Source organism: Sturnira hondurensis, unplaced genomic scaffold (genome assembly GCF_014824575.4).
Source record: "Sturnira hondurensis isolate 20B ecotype Veracruz unplaced genomic scaffold, ASM1482457v3 Scaffold0020787, whole genome shotgun sequence".
NCBI classification, from domain to species: Eukaryota; Metazoa; Chordata; class Mammalia; order Chiroptera; family Phyllostomidae; genus Sturnira; species Sturnira hondurensis.
Window position 1 is genome coordinate 2,163,266 of NW_028093418.1, and position 19,031 is coordinate 2,182,296.

The following is a 19,031-nucleotide window of genomic DNA, read 5'->3' on the forward strand; positions in this document are numbered from 1 at the left end:
TACGTGTTGGTAGCATCGGAGCGCAGGCCGCAGGTAATGCATTCTGAAGCACGATGAGGATGGTGTCCTCACTCCTGCGAACATTCCCAAGCGGTGTCTCGCCAAAGGCCCAGTGACACGGGGTGTCACAAATCATGTTACGCTGCCTCCTCCCCGGTGCCCTTGACGACTGACCCCCCTCCCTCTCCTTGCCCACTGGGGACGCTGGCTCCTTGCTCATCACCTTCTTGCTCATCACCTTCCTTTTCACGAGTACTCCTGTCCTCTCCCTCAGCCCAGTGGGCGTCCGTGAGGAGGGGGTGCCCAGCAGCTGGACCACCCAGTCCCCTAACCCCACCACTTGGTTCCCTGACCTGCTCCTCCAGCTCAGCCACTCGCCCAGTCACAGGAGCCCCGACAGCATCTCCAACACCAAATTCAAACACCCCCTGAGCTCCTGTCACGTCTTCTCCAGACCCTTACTCAAAGCCCTTCAGCAACCCTTTTTTAACTCAACCCGACCATCCAAGCCGGTGAGTCCACCACCTTCTCCCCCACACAGACTGGATTCTCGGGTGGGGCAGACTCACAGCCACAGACTCAAAACTGCAGGGCCGCGCACATGCACGGTGGGGGGTCTGGATGTGGCCACGCTCCCCCTCCAGCAGACTCCACCCTCCCTTGGCTGAAACCGGAGCATCGTCTGGAGACTGCAACACGACTAGGCAAAGTGGTTCCTTTCACCTTAAATTCCTAATCACAAACTCGGTCGCTATGAAACCCTATTTCTTCCCCAGTGAGCCAGCTTCCCATTCTCTGCAAGGACAGCTTCACATCTTCTCCTCCGCCTCAAACACCCTGGCCACTCAGTCCCCTTTTCTGACGGTGACCTTGATGAATTCCATCACCAGAGGCCACTCGATGATACACGATCCCTCACCCTCCTGCCACCAAATCTCATTTCTGCCCCCTCTACCTAGCAGGTGACGTGCCCCTGATCTAAGGCCAATTACAGCCAATTACGCTTCGCCCATTATATGCTCTCCGTCAGCCCCCATCCAGCCTCTGTCTGCACTGCCTCCCCCTGGAGTGAATCTTTCTCATTAGCATTTAAATGGGCCTCACACTCCTGGCCAAACACCCTTATCTAAATACATACTCACCTGCTTACCTCTGGTTTCTACACCACCACTCCCCTCTGGCTTCTCCAGCACATGAGTCACTAAAAACACTCGGCTGGCCAAACCCAACTAACTGAAACTTGTTTTCAACGTAACCTAACTCTCAGAAACAATTTTTTCAAAAAGTTCCTCCTTCGTAGCACAGGATCCTCTCTCCTTCCCACTGAAGCAACTCTCTGGGGTTTCTTTCCACCTCACCACGGTGCCTTCTTGGTCTCCTTTATCCGCGCCACCCCCCCCCCCTTGGACCGTCCTCTGTGGGTCTTAGAGCTCAGGAGGGCAGAGACAACACCTGTTTTGCTCACCACTTAGCTCAGCACCTGTTTTGCTCCCCACCTCCGGGGCCTAGCCCATTACTTGGCTCGAGGAAAGTGCTCATTAAACATTCGCTGACTAGATGCAAGAAAATAAACAAATAAACCCCGATCCACACCAAACACCCTGTACGAAATTAACTCAAAATGAATCTCTGGCCCAAATATAAAGTCTGAAACTACAAGAATTTTAGAAAAAGAAATCAAAGAAGAAACTTTCTGTGACCTTGGACATAGACTGTTTTTGGAGATATGACATCAAAAGCATATCCATAAAAGAAAAAGTTGATACCTCAGACTTGATCAAAATCACGAAATTTGCTTCTGGAGGACACTGTGAAGAGGATAAAACAACAAGCCACCAGCTGGGAGAAAATACTATGAACCATACAGCTGATAAATATGAAAACTACTCCCAGATTTACATAGGTACTTAGACCAACAGCTAAATAGTGATAGGTAAGATTAGGTAGGGAGGGAGATGGGTGGGGAGCCGGGAAGGCACACAGTACTCAAAGCCCTGGAAGAAGGCAAAGCCCCCTAAGGACCCTCAGAGATGCTAAATTCCCCAAACTGAGTTGCATTGTCCCATCCAGTCTCATCTCTCCCATCCACAACTCCCCCCTGCGAAGTGAGCCGCATTTTCACCAGAACCACCTCGGTCACGGGCCCTCTACCGAGCTCCGCTGTCTGTGCCGAACTTTCTCANAGGTAGGGAGGGAGATGGGTGGGGAGCTGGGAAGGCACACAGTACTCAAAGCCCTGGAAGAAGAAGGCAAAGCCCCCTAAGGACCCTCAGAGATGCTAAATTCCCCAAACTGAGTTGCATTGTCCCATCCAGTCTCATCTCTCCCATCCACAACTCCCCCCTGCGAAGTGAGCCGCATTTTCACCAGAACCACCTCGGTCACGGGCCCTCTACCGAGCTCCGCTGTCTGTGCCGAACTTTCTCATGAAGCCAAGTAATCCTGAGGTCGAGTGAATGTAAATGTGAATAAACAAAACATACACTGACACATACACTATCACATATGTGTATACACACAGATGGGGGTTGGATTCACCAGTGAAATCACCTAAGCCCAGAGCTGGCTGGTGGTGGTTGGTTTTGGGGGCTTTTTTGGGGGGGTAGTTAATAATGTATTAACAGACATAGGGTTCTCCAAATTTCTCTGTCTTCTTTGATCAGTTCCATAAAGTTGTGTCTTTGAGACCCCTTCTCCATTTCACTAAGATAGCAAGTACGTGGGCACCAAGTCATCCCAATCACCACCTCAGCGCCTTTTAATAGATGTTAGATTTACACTTCCCTCTGTGCCCTGAAAGTGGTCGTTTTTGTCTTTCTACTTCCTTTTCCTCAATCCGGTAGAGACGTCATCACTGTGAGTCATCAAAGAACGGACTATGGTGTCACCGGTTCTCACCCGCCATTACCCTTCTAGTGCCTTGGTTTCAGCTCTTGTTTTTATTATTTCCTGTATTTTAACTGCACCGAATTTGCTCTCCTTTCTCAAGTTTCTTAACTGAAACTTAAACACTCTTGATTTCTTACATAGTAGTTCTCGGAGGTACAGTCTCTGACCCAGCGGCATTTAAAAAACCACCCAGGAACTTTATTAGACGCGCAAGTTACTGCGCACCACGCCAGACCCACTGAATGAGAGGAGTGGGGGGGGACCATCTGCGCTTTCACGAACCTCCCAGGTTAACTCCGACGCTGGTGGAGTTTCCAGAACCCGCTGTCCAAATACGAGCATTCCAAGCTGTGGACTGTCTTTCCCTCTTACTCCCACGTAGTTGGAAATACTGTCTAAATCCTCTGGGGTCTCCACTGACACGTGAATTACTTAGTATTCTGCTTTCTAAACATTTAAGGAATTTTCTAGATTTCTAAATTGGTAACATCCCTATCTTATCAAGTTCTAATTTAATTTCACTGCAGAGAATATACCCTACATTTTCATTCATTTTATTAACCCAATTCCACTCACTTCTGTCCTTTGTGACGAAGGTACGTTTTGTGGACAAGAACGGGGTTCTAGTGAGTGTTCCGCGTGCATGTAAGATGGACTGTCGCACAGTGGCTGGAATTGGTGTTCCACGAGTGACAAATAATTTGGTTGCACTCATATCATGTAAATCTTACACATCTGACTGTTCGCCTGCTTGTTTAACAAATACCCCACGACAACAGTAGAGTTGCCTATTCTTTCGTTTCGTTGTCCATTTTCCGTCACCTACTTGAAAGTGCTGTCGGTTGGGGCGCACAAATGAAGGCCTGTTAGTTCAGCTGACCCTTGAACATGGGGGCTTTGAACTGCGAGGGGCCACTGTGCAGTTTTTTCAGTAAATACTGCCAATGCATTTGTCTTCCTTAGGACTTTCTTCATTACATTTTCCTTTTTCTACCTTACTTTATTGTAAGAATACAGTATGTAATACACATTACAAACGCTAACATCACTGTTTATGTTACCAGTGAGGCTGCCGGTCAAAGGGGGTTACTAATTAGCAGTGAAGTTGTGGTGGAGCCGACAGCTACGCACGGATCTTCACGGGCATGGAGGGTGGGCACCGCCAACCTGTTGTTTAAGGGTCACCTCGACTTCTGAATAGATCAAAACTTTCATTATAAAATCATGTGTTCATCTCGGGTAATACTCCCTTAAGGTCTACTTTGTCATTAACATAGCCACACAAACTGTCCTCTTATCAGGGTTTCCATGGTATATACCTTTTCCCGTGCATTTTAGCCTACCCTGGTATTTAAAGTTTGTCTCACGTAAACTGACTCCAGCTCAGTTTCTCATTTTTCTGCAGTGTGACAACCTTCGCCTTTTGACGGGGGTATGTGGGGCACTGAAACCTTATGCAGTCATGGATGTGGTGAAGTTCAAATCTATCATCTTGCCATTCGCTTTGTATTTGTCCCATTTGACCTTTCTTCCTGTATTCCTACTGTCCTGACTTACTGGGGGCAGGGGCGGGGAGGGTGTGTTTGTTCATTTTTTTGTTAGTTGTTCTATTATATTATCCCGATTTCCCCCTGTTGCTCTCCCCTGTCCTGCCCTCCCCCCTCCCCAGCTCCCACAGCTAGTCCCCACCCTGCTATCCATACCCTGACTTATTTGGGGTTGAGTATTAATTCAGTATTCCTTTTTATCTCTTCCACTGACTGTTCAGCTATAGCTTAGTTTAATTTTTACTAGATATGCTTCTGATTACAATAGTATCTGTAAGTTACCAAATTCACCTTAAATCAACATTACACTATTTCTTCATACAATGTAAGCACATACAATATACACACACAACATAATATACATACAATATAGAATGAGACTGAAGAATGTTTGATGGGATTATCATTGAAATTTTTCCCAAATTGATAATAGACATCACCTCACACTTCCAAGAATCTTACTGACCCTCAACCAAGACCCATACAAAGTTGGCAACTACGTGTATGATACTCAAACTGCAGAAAATCAAAACTGAAGAGAACATCTTGAAAGCGAAGAGAAGAATACTATACATGACACAGAAGGCAACAATTACACGAGTGATCGCTGATGGCTTCTCACATAACCAAATTCAACACTCATTCATGTTAAAAATAAAGTGCAATGTGGTAGGTACTTATTTAACATGACTTTATACCGAAAGCAAGTATTAATGAGAATTCAAGGCACTGAAAATGCTTTCATTACTGGAAGGATTTTAAATGTATGCTTTTTTGGAGTACAGTTTAGATATTTCTCTGAAGTGAAACGTGTGCATGCCCTGTAACCTGGCATTTCTAACGCCTACGTTCACCCAACAGAAAGCCCACATAAGTGCGTCAAAATGTGTGTGCAAGGACTATTTATAGCAACCCAACTGTCCCAGCAGTGCTGTGGTCTAGTCAGTTCATGACAACGAACCACAGGTACCTAAGACAATGAGAATGAACTCCACAAACGTAACAGGGAACAATACAGCTACGTAGCAAAGAATACAGGGTCCAGCACAAATAACGCCCTTCTTTTATTACAAAGTCTTGTGTTACAAAATCATGAGTGCGCAATTGTTATATAACAACATCACACTGAAGCACACTGTATGGCATTTTAGGTGAAATGTTCAAATCAAAACTATAAATTATCACACCCATATTACTACCCAACCGAGCACACTCACACAGGTGTTCCTTCTGCCGGCTGCTGTGTACGTCACGTGACTCCATGTAAGCAAAGAAGTCAAAAGCAGGGGAAGTCATCACAGTGAAATCAAGGTGGCAGTTGCCCTCAGAGCACAGGGAGAGAGAGGCTTAGTGACAGGGGCAGGGCCCGGGGCCCAGGTGTGCAGTGATGGCCTGTGTCTTTGCCCAGAGGCACTTTCCTGGGTTGCCACTCATTGACATGTCACTGACCACATCATTTACACTTCATACACATTTCTGCACATCTATAGCTCTTCAATAAAAAAGCATTAGAGCTTGTAAAATGAAACAAAAGCACAGAGGAATCTTTAAATATCCCAAGCAAATTGAAAAAGTATGTAATTACGTATCATATTGTTGACTGAGTGCAGAGTGAAGGATTATTTGAACTGAACTGACAACTCAGCATTCTGACTGTATACATTGTCTAGTGCAGTACGTCGCAAGGACCAAACACTTTTTAAAAAGGAAGCACAGAAATACCCTAAAGTGTACTTGCTAGTTTTACTGTTAGTAATAATATCGGCACCATTGTTAAACTATATGTTAAAGAAAATAAGTAATTATGTTCATGTCATTAGTGGCCCAAATTTTCAGCTTTTGAGAAGAAAAATAACTTTAAATCAAAACAGTAAAAACTCTCATCTTAAATTTGAATCAAAAGTAACGGCATGAACTGTGATTTTCCTTTTTAAGAAACAACATTTAACCGCTGAAACAAACAGTTAAAGCAAACGACAGTCCCAACAGCAGTCAGCGCCCGACCCAGACTGTGTTCTCTAAGCGCCACTTCCAGCTGGGATTAAACAAGCTGCTTCGGGAAGCAATTCCAGAACCGAGGCTGACTGTCCCCGAGAGGAGTCTGCAAAATCTTGTTGCCCAGAAGCAAGTAGGTCATCAGAGACAGACAGGGTCACATTGGAAGGACAGAGGAGCAAATTCGAGAGGGCTTCCTCACACTGAGCCAGAACAACTTAAACATCAAACAAAAAAACAAAAAAACCTGATGACTGACTACCAAAGACTAAACTACATAAATATACATATATGAAGCCATGAAACCATAAGATCTTAATTTTTTTAAAATCTCATTAAACACTTATCGAGATTACTAAGGCACCGACTCATTATTCTGAAAATTGGTTCATAAAAGGAAACGATCATTTTTCCTGCCTTTGCTAAAGAAGCTGATTTTAAGATAACCAAATGGGTGATATGGAAAAGTTCTTCTGTGAGGAAAACTCCCAGTTGGGAATGAGAAAGGCATTATAGAAGGAGAAGGTTATCATTTTTGCAACCCTAAGATGGGACCAATGCATCTGAGCAATGATCACCAATGGATGCCAACACTCTCAGGTAAGAGGGATGGGAAAGTTCGTAACGATAAGGCTGAGAACACCTGCAGCCAGTGAGCAATTGTAGCATCACTCACAGTGAGGCAACCAGACATGACCCGCCTTTCTCCGTGAAGGAATAAGAAATACAGGGCACCAACTGTGAAGAGTCCCTACCGTCCCTCCATAAAACTCAACTTGAGCCTAATCAAGGCCACACGCCAAACCAGCAGCTCACAAAATGCAGGTGACAGACCCCCATGTTAAATGGTGCTGAGAGTTCAGAATAAAAAATGCCTGACATTCCAGGTTTGGCTTCAACAAATGACAGTGTGACTTCAATAAATAAGTGGCACCTAAGAAAAACAAGGAAATCTGCAAAATGAGGAGACTTAAAAGTCACATTTAATGCAATGCAGGACCTTAACTCAGTCCTAGCCCAATGAGAAAGCACCCAATGCCACGGATGAGAAAATCCGTGATTTTCAGATTTTCTACCGTTAGGAAAATCTGAACACTAACTGGATATGAGATGGTATTCAGGATGATTATGTTGGGTGTGATAATGGTATTGTGGTTGTATTTTTTAAATTATTTTCTGTTAGATACATATACTAAAGTATTTATGAAAAAGGGAGAAGAGAAGGAGGGAGAGAGGGCAAGAAAGACGACCAGAGACAGGTAAAGTTGGCAAAGTGCTAATAACTGCTGGAAATGAGTGATATCTCATTATTCTAGTCTCTCCACTTTCATGTGTCGAAATTTTCCATAATAAAAACATTTAATGAAGGGGTCAAACTATAATGTCTATTAATATTCTTCCACTTCTAAATTTTAAGGTTCTATATTCAATTTCCTAAACTACATCCACTACATGCTTGAGACTACATATGCACACCAAAATATCAAGAATATTTATTAAAAACTATTACACACACGAACCACGGTGATTACTGGGTGATAAATGTGTTATCTCTGAAGAAAAGCCTGAGTAAGAATCAGGCTATAGTTTTCTCTGGAAAGGATGAAGAACAGTCAATAATGCTTTTAAGTGAATACAAGCCGTGATGATGAGCTCTTTTCTGCAACCGCTGATGACAGAATAAGATGAAAGATACTTAAACTACATCCTAAGGAGAGTAAAACAGTCTTCAGCCATCTCTTCCGCCTCTTTGTAACAAATTTGTAACACAGACATACTTTCTTACCATTCTTTTAATCATTTATGAAACCTCGCAACAATGACTGAGGGCCCGAAATACATGTTTGCTCGCTGTGAGGAACTGTGGGAAATAAAGATGAATAATAAAATGAGGTTCTAGGCCTTTAAAATATCTATAGGATCTTCAGCCACAATCTGTATTGTCCACGAATAGTAAACCTACCAGAGAAATCGGACGCATCTCACACTTGAAATTTTATGAATAATTTACTGGAAAATTACCTACGAACGCCTAACTGAGAGTTTCACAGAAACCTGGTCTCAAGAGCCCTGCACCTAAGGTTCCCCACCAGGCCTCCCTGGGTCCTCAAAGGACAAGGACGATGGGCAAGGTGCTGACTGCGTCTTTCTGGAGAGGCTGTCTCAGCTCTCATTCACCACAAATGGCATTAATCACCAATGGAGTGCAACTGCATTTCATGCAGCAGAAACTCCAAAACAAAAAAAAAGAACAAGAAAACAGGGAAAAGATGAAATATGGTACCATATATCTGCTTAAGCCTGCTTCTTCCTGAAGTTGAAAGAGAAGTTGCTGAACTTGAGGAACTTTGTTTCCAGTGTTTGAGCGACCTCTAGTGGCTGCTTCACGTGTGACAGCCAACTGAATAAAAGATGGCACTGCAGGAGCACCTGGCAGTTTCCAATTACTCTGCAAACTCCTCATTATCCAACAGGCCTTGGTTCACAATATGTCGTGCTTCATTCAGAACAGTTGCCCAGATAGCTAAATATACACTACTGTGCTTTTTTAAATGAAGTAAGTATGACGGTTCCCAAGTTTCATTTCAAATTAATAAAACACAGGCAAGCGTCCCACAGGGTCCAGTGCAGGGAGCGAGGCTGGCAGGGGCTCAGAAACTCAGACCCAGCCCCTCNGGAGTGCAACTGCACTTCATGCAGCAGAAACTCCAAAACAAAAAAAAGAACAAGAAAACAGGGAAAAGATGAAATATGGTACCATATATCTGCTTAAGCCTGCTTCTTCCTGAAGTTGAAAGAGAAGTTGTTGAACTTGAGGAACTTTGTTTCCAGTGTTTGAGCGACCTCTAGTGGCTGCTTCACGTGTGACAGCCAACTGAATAAAAGATGGCACTGCAGGAGCACCTGGCGGTTTCCAATTACTCTGCAAACTCCTCATTATCCAACAGGCCTTGGTTCACAATATGTCGTGCTTCATTCAGAACAGTTGCCCAGATAGCTAAATATACACTACTGTGCTTTTTTAAATGAAGTAAGTATGACGTTTCCCAAGTTTCATTTCAAATTAATAAAACACAGGCAAGCGTCCCACAGGGGCCAGTGCAGGGAGCGAGGCTGGCAGGGGCTCAGAAACTCAGACCCAGCCCCTCCTCCCAATGGCAGCAGAGGCATCAGGAACACATCGCTTATTAAGTATCACCAAGGGGAGTTGGGGAAATGGCTAGAGAAGTACCCGGGCTGCAGAAAGGGAAGTAGTAGCCCAAGAGCATGGGGACAAGTGTGGTTTAAGACTTGCCAGGCCAAATGCTCTGGATGGGGGGAGGGGAGGGGGTCAGGCCTCAGGCATGGAGCCACAGGGAGCTGGGCACCTCGTCACTGGTCACTGCAGATGCCCTCCGCCCAGACCCGCAGGAATCCCTGCAGCAGCAGCAGCAGAACCCACTGTCTGCAGTCCCAGTCCCAGGGGGCCCCAGCACAAGGACCCCCCAGGGGTGCAGGCAGCCACTCAGCTGCAGCCGTGGCCAGTCTTCCCCGGGCTCTGTGCCATGAGCCACCCTCATCTCCTGACCTCCCGTGCCCTCTACCCACAGACGCCTCACGGAACGGACCCTGTCCCAGCGTAAGTGAGACGATGAGCAGAGCCCGGAACCAGAACCTCCGACGTGCCGCCTTTTATGGCAGAGTGTGTGTTGTGTGTTCAGCTGCATGTGAACCAGTAGGTCTACTGAGGTTGTTGTTTTACAACAACTGGCACCACTTACTGGGAACCTCGTGCAGGTCAGTGAAGCCTGCATATTCCCAACTATGAAAGGAAGAAGCATCTTTCTGTCATTCACTGCATTTCAGTAACACAAGAAATTACCTCAATAACAGGTACGTTTTCTTGAAGTTCAGCCGTGTGTGAGGCCAGTAAGCCGATCACTCGAGCGACCTTGGCCCGTCTGCAAATGGAGAGGAAACAGTCTTTGAATGGGAGTCAGGGACTGAGGAAAGCAACCCCTGGGGTAATTATACTGAGTCATTATGAGCATGAACATGACACAGACCTGGAATGAGATGTACTCCCCTGGCCCCTGCCTTCTCCCCGCCCCCCAGAACCCAAAGAAACGCTTGTGTGTCCTAAACAGCAACACCCTCCACAGTCCCATCTGTAAAAGTGACAAAAACTGAACAAGTTGCCCTTTAACTGTAAAACAGAAAACATTTTTGAAAGGCCTTAAGCTGGGAGAAGGACATGGTAATTAACCCTTTTATTGCTGAGTACAGAGGTGTTTGGCTAAAGATCTCTGTTCTGCTTATTAGTAGGCCAGTGATTTTATCTGTAAGGAGTAAATTATATCAGGAGTGTAAAATGTACACAGTGTGGGGGAAAAAGTAGGCTTACGGCTATTCATACGAAAAATTATACAATAATTAATAAATAAGAATAAACTGTTTCGCTTACTCACAACTGTAAACCTACCTTTTGCCCCACCCTGTATGTTTATATGTATATATCCACTTTAATGCCAAGTTTTACAATCATAAATGTTATCAATATTGTTCTATTTTAATAGATACTAGTAAATACTAGTTTGTTTTAGTGAGGTGTCTCTGTTTCATTGTCCATCAGAAAATAAAGCTGATAGATTATTAAATATCACTTCAGGTGACTTGAAAAAGTTTATTTCATGTAGAAAATTCATTTGGGTGAGAATCTTTTTTTTTTAATTTGAAAAAGAATGAGTGAGTGCGTGAGCTGATGAGAACGCACTCTCGTGTAGTGACACTTGTGTGTCCTCTGGAATCATCAGCCAGGGAGCCCCCACTTCCCAGGCTCCGAAAACAACTCTGCGGGACCCCCAGAGGGAAACTGATCCGACTCGGAGAAGGACCCCAGGAAGGCCTTCACTAGAACTCTCAGCCACAGAAGTAACTCTCGTGGATTTCAACCCCTCTTCACTTAGCCATTCAAATCTCTTAGCACACAGATTAAAGAGGGCCTAGGTGTTACATGGAACACATTTGGCAGGACACTGAACCAAAAGTTACAGGGTACAAACATAAAACTTTCATGCATCAAAGGACACTGCCCACATAATGGAAAGGCAACCCACAGGATGAAAGAAAATACATGCAAATCATTTATCTCACGAGGGGTTTATATCCAAGACATACAGAGAACACCTACAAATCACCAAAATTAAAAAATAACCCAATTAGAAAAAATGGGCAAAGGACTTGAACAGACAGTTCCTCAAAGAAGACACACAGACGGTCGATCATCTGGACGCTCAACATTACTAGTCACAGTGAAATGCATATCAAAACCCATGAGATATCACTTCCCACCCATTAGGACAGCTGCCACCAAAGGAAAAAAGCAAACAGAGAGAAAACAAGTACTGGGAGAAAATGGAAAAACGTCAATCCACATGTGTCACTGGTGGGAGCGTAAACTCGCGCGGCCGCTGTAGAAAACGAGGTCCCTCAAGAAGGTGGACCAAGGGTTACTGTACGATGCGGCAATCCCCTCCCGAGGTGCACCCCAAAAGAACTGAAAGCGGGGACCGGGACAGATGCTTGTGAGCCGTCCTTCGGAGCAGCGTTAACAACAACAGCTAAAAGGCAGAAGCGACCCCGGTACTCGTCGACAGATGAAAAGATAAACAAAATGTTGCATTTACATTCCTGGAACAGTATTCAGCCTTAAAAAAGAAATGGAACTCTGATACACTCCACAACCTAAAATAACTTTGAAAACATTAAGTTCAATGAAAGAAGCCAAACACAACAGGACAAATACCGTATGATCCCATTTACGTTAGGCACCTGGAGGAGGCAAATTCAGAGACACAAAATCCAGGTAACAGGAGTTACCTGGACTGGGAGAGGGGGAGGCGCATTACTGGTTAACGGGCAAAAGCTTCTTTTGGGGGTGACGGAGAAGTTGTGGCAACCGACAGCGGCGACAGTTGCACACTGTGCATATACTTAATGACAATAAACTGCACACTTAAAATGGCTAAAACGGTGAAATTTGTATTATGTACATTTCACCACAATGGATAAAATTAAAATGTATAGTTATCTGCAAATTAGGCCTCAAGGAAGTTGACTAACAGAGGTCACAAAATTTGACAACTGTCCACCACTGCGAAAAGAAAAGGGCATTTTATATACATTGGGAATGATGTTGATACAAACTTTCTAAAGAGCAGTCAGCAATTTAACAAAAATCACAAAAATATGTATTGCCTTCTAGCCATTCATTGTAACTATATAAACCTGCCCTGAGAGGTAAAAGGAAACAGGCAGAAAGATCTGTCATTATATTGTCGGCAACATTTACTAGCCCAAAATAGACAAGCGTGTACGTAAATTGTCAGACGTTCATAGCATGTTAAAAAAAAAGAAAAGACATACCTTTAAAAAGTATCTTAGACAATTAAGGACTTTAAAAATACTGACCCTGTTATAAGGGGAGAGAAACTCATAAAATTATATCACGTCATTCTACTTTGCTTTTCTGTATGTTGAACAAAGCCAAGAACAAACACACCAACTTCCACAGTGACCGCAGCTGAACGAAGGGCCTTCAGCAGGCGCTGGGGTGACGGGACCGGCCCCGAGGAACCGGCCCTGGAAGAAGTGGCATTCGAATGGAGAGACTAAACGAAGCCTTTACCCAGAGGACCTGTCTACCTTTTCCTCAAATTATGTGTTTTACAATTACACTTCAAGTTTAAAATTTTTTTAAAAAATCCGTTTTAATGCAGTCCTCGCAAAGGATTAAGAAAGTCTATTTTTAAGAAGTCAGCAGGGGGCACCCCATTCAAGGATGTAATTTAAGCTCTAGCTGACGTGCTCAATCTCGTTGGTTTCTTTTTAATAGGCATGTCACAGATCTTCTCAGCATTTCACACGCTCTGACATCACCTGAGAACCCTGTTACTTAATGCCAGCTTTTACCTTGGGAGAGTAACGTAAGAAAATGCACATGAATAATTATCCGAAAGCAGCATCCTCTGACCACAGTGGCTTTCCCAGATTCTGCCAGCCTGCAAGATGTCCCTCCATGGCCACATTTCACAGAACCCCTCACCTTCCCGCTTCCTCGGGCTTCTCCTAACAACCCCACGAGACGCACAGTCCTGACGAGGATGACCACAACCTCCACGCCCTGTGAGCTGAGTAGCCACTAAGAACCTGGCACCATGCAAACTATTCCATATACTTCTCTCACCCAAAGTTCAATGGTTACCGAAGATCTACGCAGGAGATACACTCTCCCTATTCTGCAGACGAGGAAGCTGAGGCTCAGCCGTTAAAGCAGACTTGTCCAGGGGGGCAGGGGGGCAGGTCTGTGATCCGCACCCAGGTCTGCCTGAGTCCGAAGTCTGTGTGAGTTTGTCACCCCACACAGGTTCCCCTGGAGGTGGGGAGCTGAGCCTTGGGAAGAAGTCACCGCCGGGCCAAGCTGCACGGGCAGCCACAGCCCAGAGCCTTCTAACACTGTGTGACGTGCTGCTCACCACGGCGTGCTGTCCCCGTAAGCAAGCCAGCGTCTTCCCATCCAGAGTTTACGGATCGAGATCCCTCTCGACTTTAAAGTACACGGTGAGGAAGGTAGGCCCTACACGGACCAAAGTTACGGGGCAAGGGAAAACTCCTCAGGAAGTGCAGCTACAGCAAAGCCCAGGGTCGAGGGTAAAGCACTTGATGGAGAATACTCAAAAGAGTAGCAGTTTGTGAAGTTTCCACACACATTGTATACAATCCTGGAGCTATGTTTGCAACATCAGGATAAGGACTGTTTTCAAATTGTTTCACATTTACTGTCGAAATGCCTATAGAAACTGCCTATGATTCAGGGGCATCGTTACTTCAGAAGATTTCATGATCAAGGATTTATGTGTCTTGGATACACACGTTTGTTCTAGCTACTAACTAGCGTAATGAAGAATAAATTATTAAAATATGGACGTTACTCACATATCCCAGTTTGGAGCTGTTCGCAAATTCTGGATTAGCAGTTGGAACTAGGATGGAAAAAAATGAAGACACATTTCATTCACGGAACCACCCAAAGTGACCACGCAGTTAAAAACTCAGGCCTGTGTACAATGAGAGTGCCAGGAACACGATTATTTACAAAAACGCAAAAGCGCCAAGTACATGAATAAGATAGAAAACAAAAACTACACACACTCCTTTCAGGTTCTCATACCCCATTATAGTCCCTAAATGTGCCCCGCCCCTCACCCCATAAACACTCTCCAGGCACCAAAAAAGTAACCTTAAAACTACCCTGAGGGCAAACGGCTGCAGATTTCGAGCCAGTTCCCAAAGGAGGCCCCACAGGGACCACACGCCAGACCACTGGGACTTCCTTCTGGGGAAGACTTCGAAAGCTCCGCAAACTCCCGCGGCCCCACGGATGAGCCACGCCAGTCCGAGAAGTAACATTCCCAGGGGAACCATCTTGGGGACCCACTGTCTCCCCTGTGTCACATCAGGAACCTTGGCGTTTGCCAGGTGACCCAACCGAGGAACCTCGCTCGCACACGGGCAACCCGTTTCAGGCACCGATGAACGGGTCTCTCTGTCTCATGATTTCGGATGCAGAAAATATCATATACAATTGTAACAAGTTAACATAAAATGCAAGCTAAAGTAGTAACAAAAGAAGTTCAAGATCGCTGCCTATTCAACTGCTTTTAGACCTGAGGATTAAACGGAGGATAATTTTCACAAACCTATAATCCTGCTAAATCACCTGTTCACTGCAATGAAATCAAGTTGGTATTTTAGCACTTGCTTTCATCGCTATAGAAACACATAAGTTACACGCAGAAGGTCCTTTTGCGGGACCGTATGAGGAGACTCTACGTCACAACTCGACTACCTACCAGCGGGGAGTGGAGGAGCCTGGTGGCCACCTCCCTCTGACCAGCCACCGCGCACAAATAGCAAAGGAGGTTGAGCTTGACCCGGGAGGCCCCCGCAGTCTTCTCGGTGGAGTCAACCTGGGCGCACGCCCGCTGCAGGAAGTCGTTCCACGCCTGGTCCTTGAGCAGTGCCAGCTTCTCCGCTGAGGAGGAAGGAAAGTCTCAAAATGGGCCTCGTGAAACTGGGCTCCCGAAACTACCACGAAGAGATGAAACGGGACGTGGAATTCCAATAGCTGAGTACAGAAGAAATCGTGATTTCCCGACGTCAAAACCCAACACACTCTGCAGCCCACACTATTACTCACTTGTCTATACTCATTACTTTCTCTTCCTGTGGAGACTTTTTTAACTAGGTCCATGGAAAACTATGCTTTATAAAAAAAAACAAACAGGTGCCTAAAGGAGATTTATCCTGCTGCACTTGAGAATACAATCAAGTGCGAAGTGATAAAATTGCATTATGAAAAAAACAGAGTCTGTGGACACAGCAATCTAGCCTTAAAAGAGTAGAAAAGGCCATCATTTTACAGTCGTTAAAAGGTTCTAGTGAGGCCCTGGCTGGTGTAACTCAGTGGACTGAGCACAGGCCTGAGAGCCAGACGATCGTGGTTCAATTCCCAGTCAGGGCACATGCCTGGGTTGCAGGCCACTTCCCAGCAGGGGACGCAGGAAAGGCAACCATACATTGATATTTCTCTCCCTCTCTCCTTCCCCTCTTTAAAGGTACATAAATAAATAAAATCTTTTAAAAAAATAAATAAATAAAAGGTTCTAGTGAGATGACTGCTGAGCAGAACCAGGTCGGCGTGACAGCTGAAGCCACCTGGAGTCCCGCCACCCCCCCACCCCCCACCCCCGGACCCCACATAGACCAACGGCAAAAACCAGGAAAAGAGACGACATTCAAAGTGAGCGTAGCTCAGCTGCTCTCCACCTTGAAACAACAGAAACTGCCACGATCACTTCCCAGAAGAGCTCAAAGGGATAGAAAAATATTTTGACAATAATCCTCTAGGTTTCCATAAACAATGTTTCTACTTGGCATGGTTTCATGTAGATTTGAATATACTTTACTTTTTTTAATTTACTTTGATTTGATTTCAAATCATAGGTTCTACTGTAGCTATGATGAAGAAATTAGTTTCAAATCTAGTTTAACTGCTTTATTGGATGAAATACTTCGATAGATAAGGCATAAAAAATTTTCTGATGTTGCCCTGGACTCGGACTTCCGGTGAGGCGAAAGGAAAGGTAACTCTCTTCCTCCACGTACCTTCATTCCCACCCCCTCCCCACGAAAGTGAGCCATCTGGCTCCATTCTCAACCACCCTGGCGTCCTTGAGCAGAATCTCCATTCTTCACTGTGGTCCCCAGCTCTCCACACCACAACTGCACGGTACATGCTGGGAAGCCAAGGGGCTCTACGAGGGAGGGGCAGGAGAAGGGCCCCCCGGCCCAACAGGAAAACTCGCACAGCGTTACAGGCACTCCTCCACCCACCAGAGTACAGGGCAGCCGGGACTGGCCCAGTCAGGTCAGGGGCAGGCACAAACCAGCTACAGGTTGCCTGTGACTTATAAAACACTTCCCAGAGAACGGCCTGCTGGCAAGAACCTAGAAATTTAGATGTTTATGAATAAAACATTCATCTGCTATCAACCTTCCGTCTTCACAGTGTCTGCACCCTCCATAAGCCTTGGACCCTACCTGAGTGTGCTGGAAGATGCAGTAGTTTTGGATCAAACTTGATGGGTGGCGGTTTCATTATCTGTGGTTAAAAAAAAACAAAACAACCTTTTGAGACAGACATTACTGACACTGGCTCCTGCTGTTTCTCCTATACCAGATTATAAATCAATGAGGACAGAAAAGAATGCCGAACATTTTGTTACCAATAGTGCCCTTTCAGATTAAAACCTACAAATAGGGATAATGTGGTATAAAAATAAAATTATTTCAACTGATTCGCAAGAAAATAAAGCCTCATACAAGAGCTACCCTATCTTGGCTTATCTGTAAGCTAACTTACCCCAAGGTGAGAAATTGAATCATTCAACAAAACACAAATAAGCCAACAACACGGATTGAGTACCTGCCAGAGGAGGGGGCTACACTAAGTGTTGAGAGAGAGACTGCTGCCAGAGAGCTGACACTACACTGTGGTTAATACGACAAACATCTGTTAAACAGCAACAAAAGCACGTAAGCAAAAATGAAAAACAGGCAGGACGTAATTATAGACAAAAACTTCACGAGAGAAATGTTTCTGAATGTTGGAGAATGCTGCAAGTGCTTCAGGCCGATGTGGTCAGGACAGGGTCTGTGGGAGGGGTGCAGGTGCACTGAGGTCTAATGAACGGTCAGGACTTGACGGCTGAATTCAGGAAGCCGCCGTTCCAGGACACAATGACTGTCTGAATAGGAAAGGGGATGCTTTTTCTTTTCTGTTCTTTTTTATTTTTGGGGGGGAAGTAAAAACAAACAAACAAACAAACATGTCATTGGATCCATGAGTTTGAAACAGCTGGAATACTTCCTCTTTTGAGTTTTAATAAAAAATTCATGCCCTGGCTGGTGTGGTTCGGTGGACTGAGTGCTGGCCTGAGAACCAAAGAGTCACCGGTTCGATTCCCAGTCAGGGCACATGCCTGGGTTTCGGGCCGGGTCCCCAGTGCGGGGCACATGAGAGGTAACCAGGCACTGATGTTTCTCTCCTTCTCTTTCTCCCTCCCTCTTCCTCTTTCTAAAAAACAAATAAATTTTTTAAAAATTTGACCATCATTTCTATGTCTAACTTCTCCAAAATCTATAATGCATTTTTAAAACCTTTGCTGGTAGCATTCTTGCCAGAAACACTAACCTCATTCTCATCAGGAGAAACCCTTAGACAGAGCCAAACCGAGGAGCATTCTACAAAATATCTGACCTCTTCAAGGTGCCAGGGTTGTAAAAACCAGGGAAAGACTGAGAAGTTACCACAGGGCCGGGCGAGACAAGGACAGACCACAGGAGACTAAGGAGACATAAAGGGAAGCGTGGGACCCCGCAACAGGAGGGGAGAGTGGGTGGGAAGCACAACCGGGGTGAGTTTGGCGCTTGAGTTAACCGCTCTGTGCTCCTAATACGAAGTCCCTGGTTCTGTCACCGCACTGAGGTCCCCTCGGATGGGCACCTGAGGGGAGACTGGGTAAAATGTATGTAGGAATTCGAATATTCTGTAAGACTAAAATCAGTTCAAAATAAAAGTTTAAAATTTAAAAGAAGGCTACTAATGTTTCCCAGAAACAACTAAGTGTGGTTATCAAAAATAAAGAAATAGAGAATATGCTAAAAAAGAGTCACCAATTGTTCCAGGAGGCCCACAGGGAAAATGCCCCATTACACATTAAATTCGACATAATATGCAGTTACCCTGACAGGCATCCAAGCTCATAAAAAGAAGTAGCTCCCTTATGAAAAATAGCTGGGTAATCTATATTAAATATTTTCTTTCTAGTAAATAAACATGCATCCAAGAGCCCATTTATTCTAAACTACAATGTTCCCCAATGAGATGAGAGGAAACCATCATAAATTAATACAGAAAAAAGACATTCAAACAAATTAAAATACAGAAGAAATGGTGTGTGTTGGAGACAGAACGTCCACAGGAAACAAAGACACCGA

General features: G+C 44.9%; 1 protein-coding gene across 5 annotated transcripts in view; it reads right to left on the reverse strand.

Moving 5' to 3' along the window:
- The window catches only part of ULK4 (unc-51 like kinase 4), a 307,020-nt gene that overhangs the window by 262,587 nt on the left and 25,402 nt on the right, over positions 1–19,031 (reverse strand). For all 5 annotated transcript variants that reach the window (XM_037030547.1, XM_037030549.1, XM_037030551.1 and 2 more), the window contains exons 14-17: positions 17,073–17,133; positions 15,323–15,504; positions 14,406–14,452; positions 10,294–10,372 (exon numbers count right to left, since the gene is read on the reverse strand). In XM_037030547.1, coding sequence (XP_036886442.1) covers positions 10,294–10,372; positions 14,406–14,452; positions 15,323–15,504; positions 17,073–17,133 — 369 coding nt within the window. The remainder of the gene's footprint in view (positions 1–10,293; positions 10,373–14,405; positions 14,453–15,322; positions 15,505–17,072; positions 17,134–19,031) is intronic.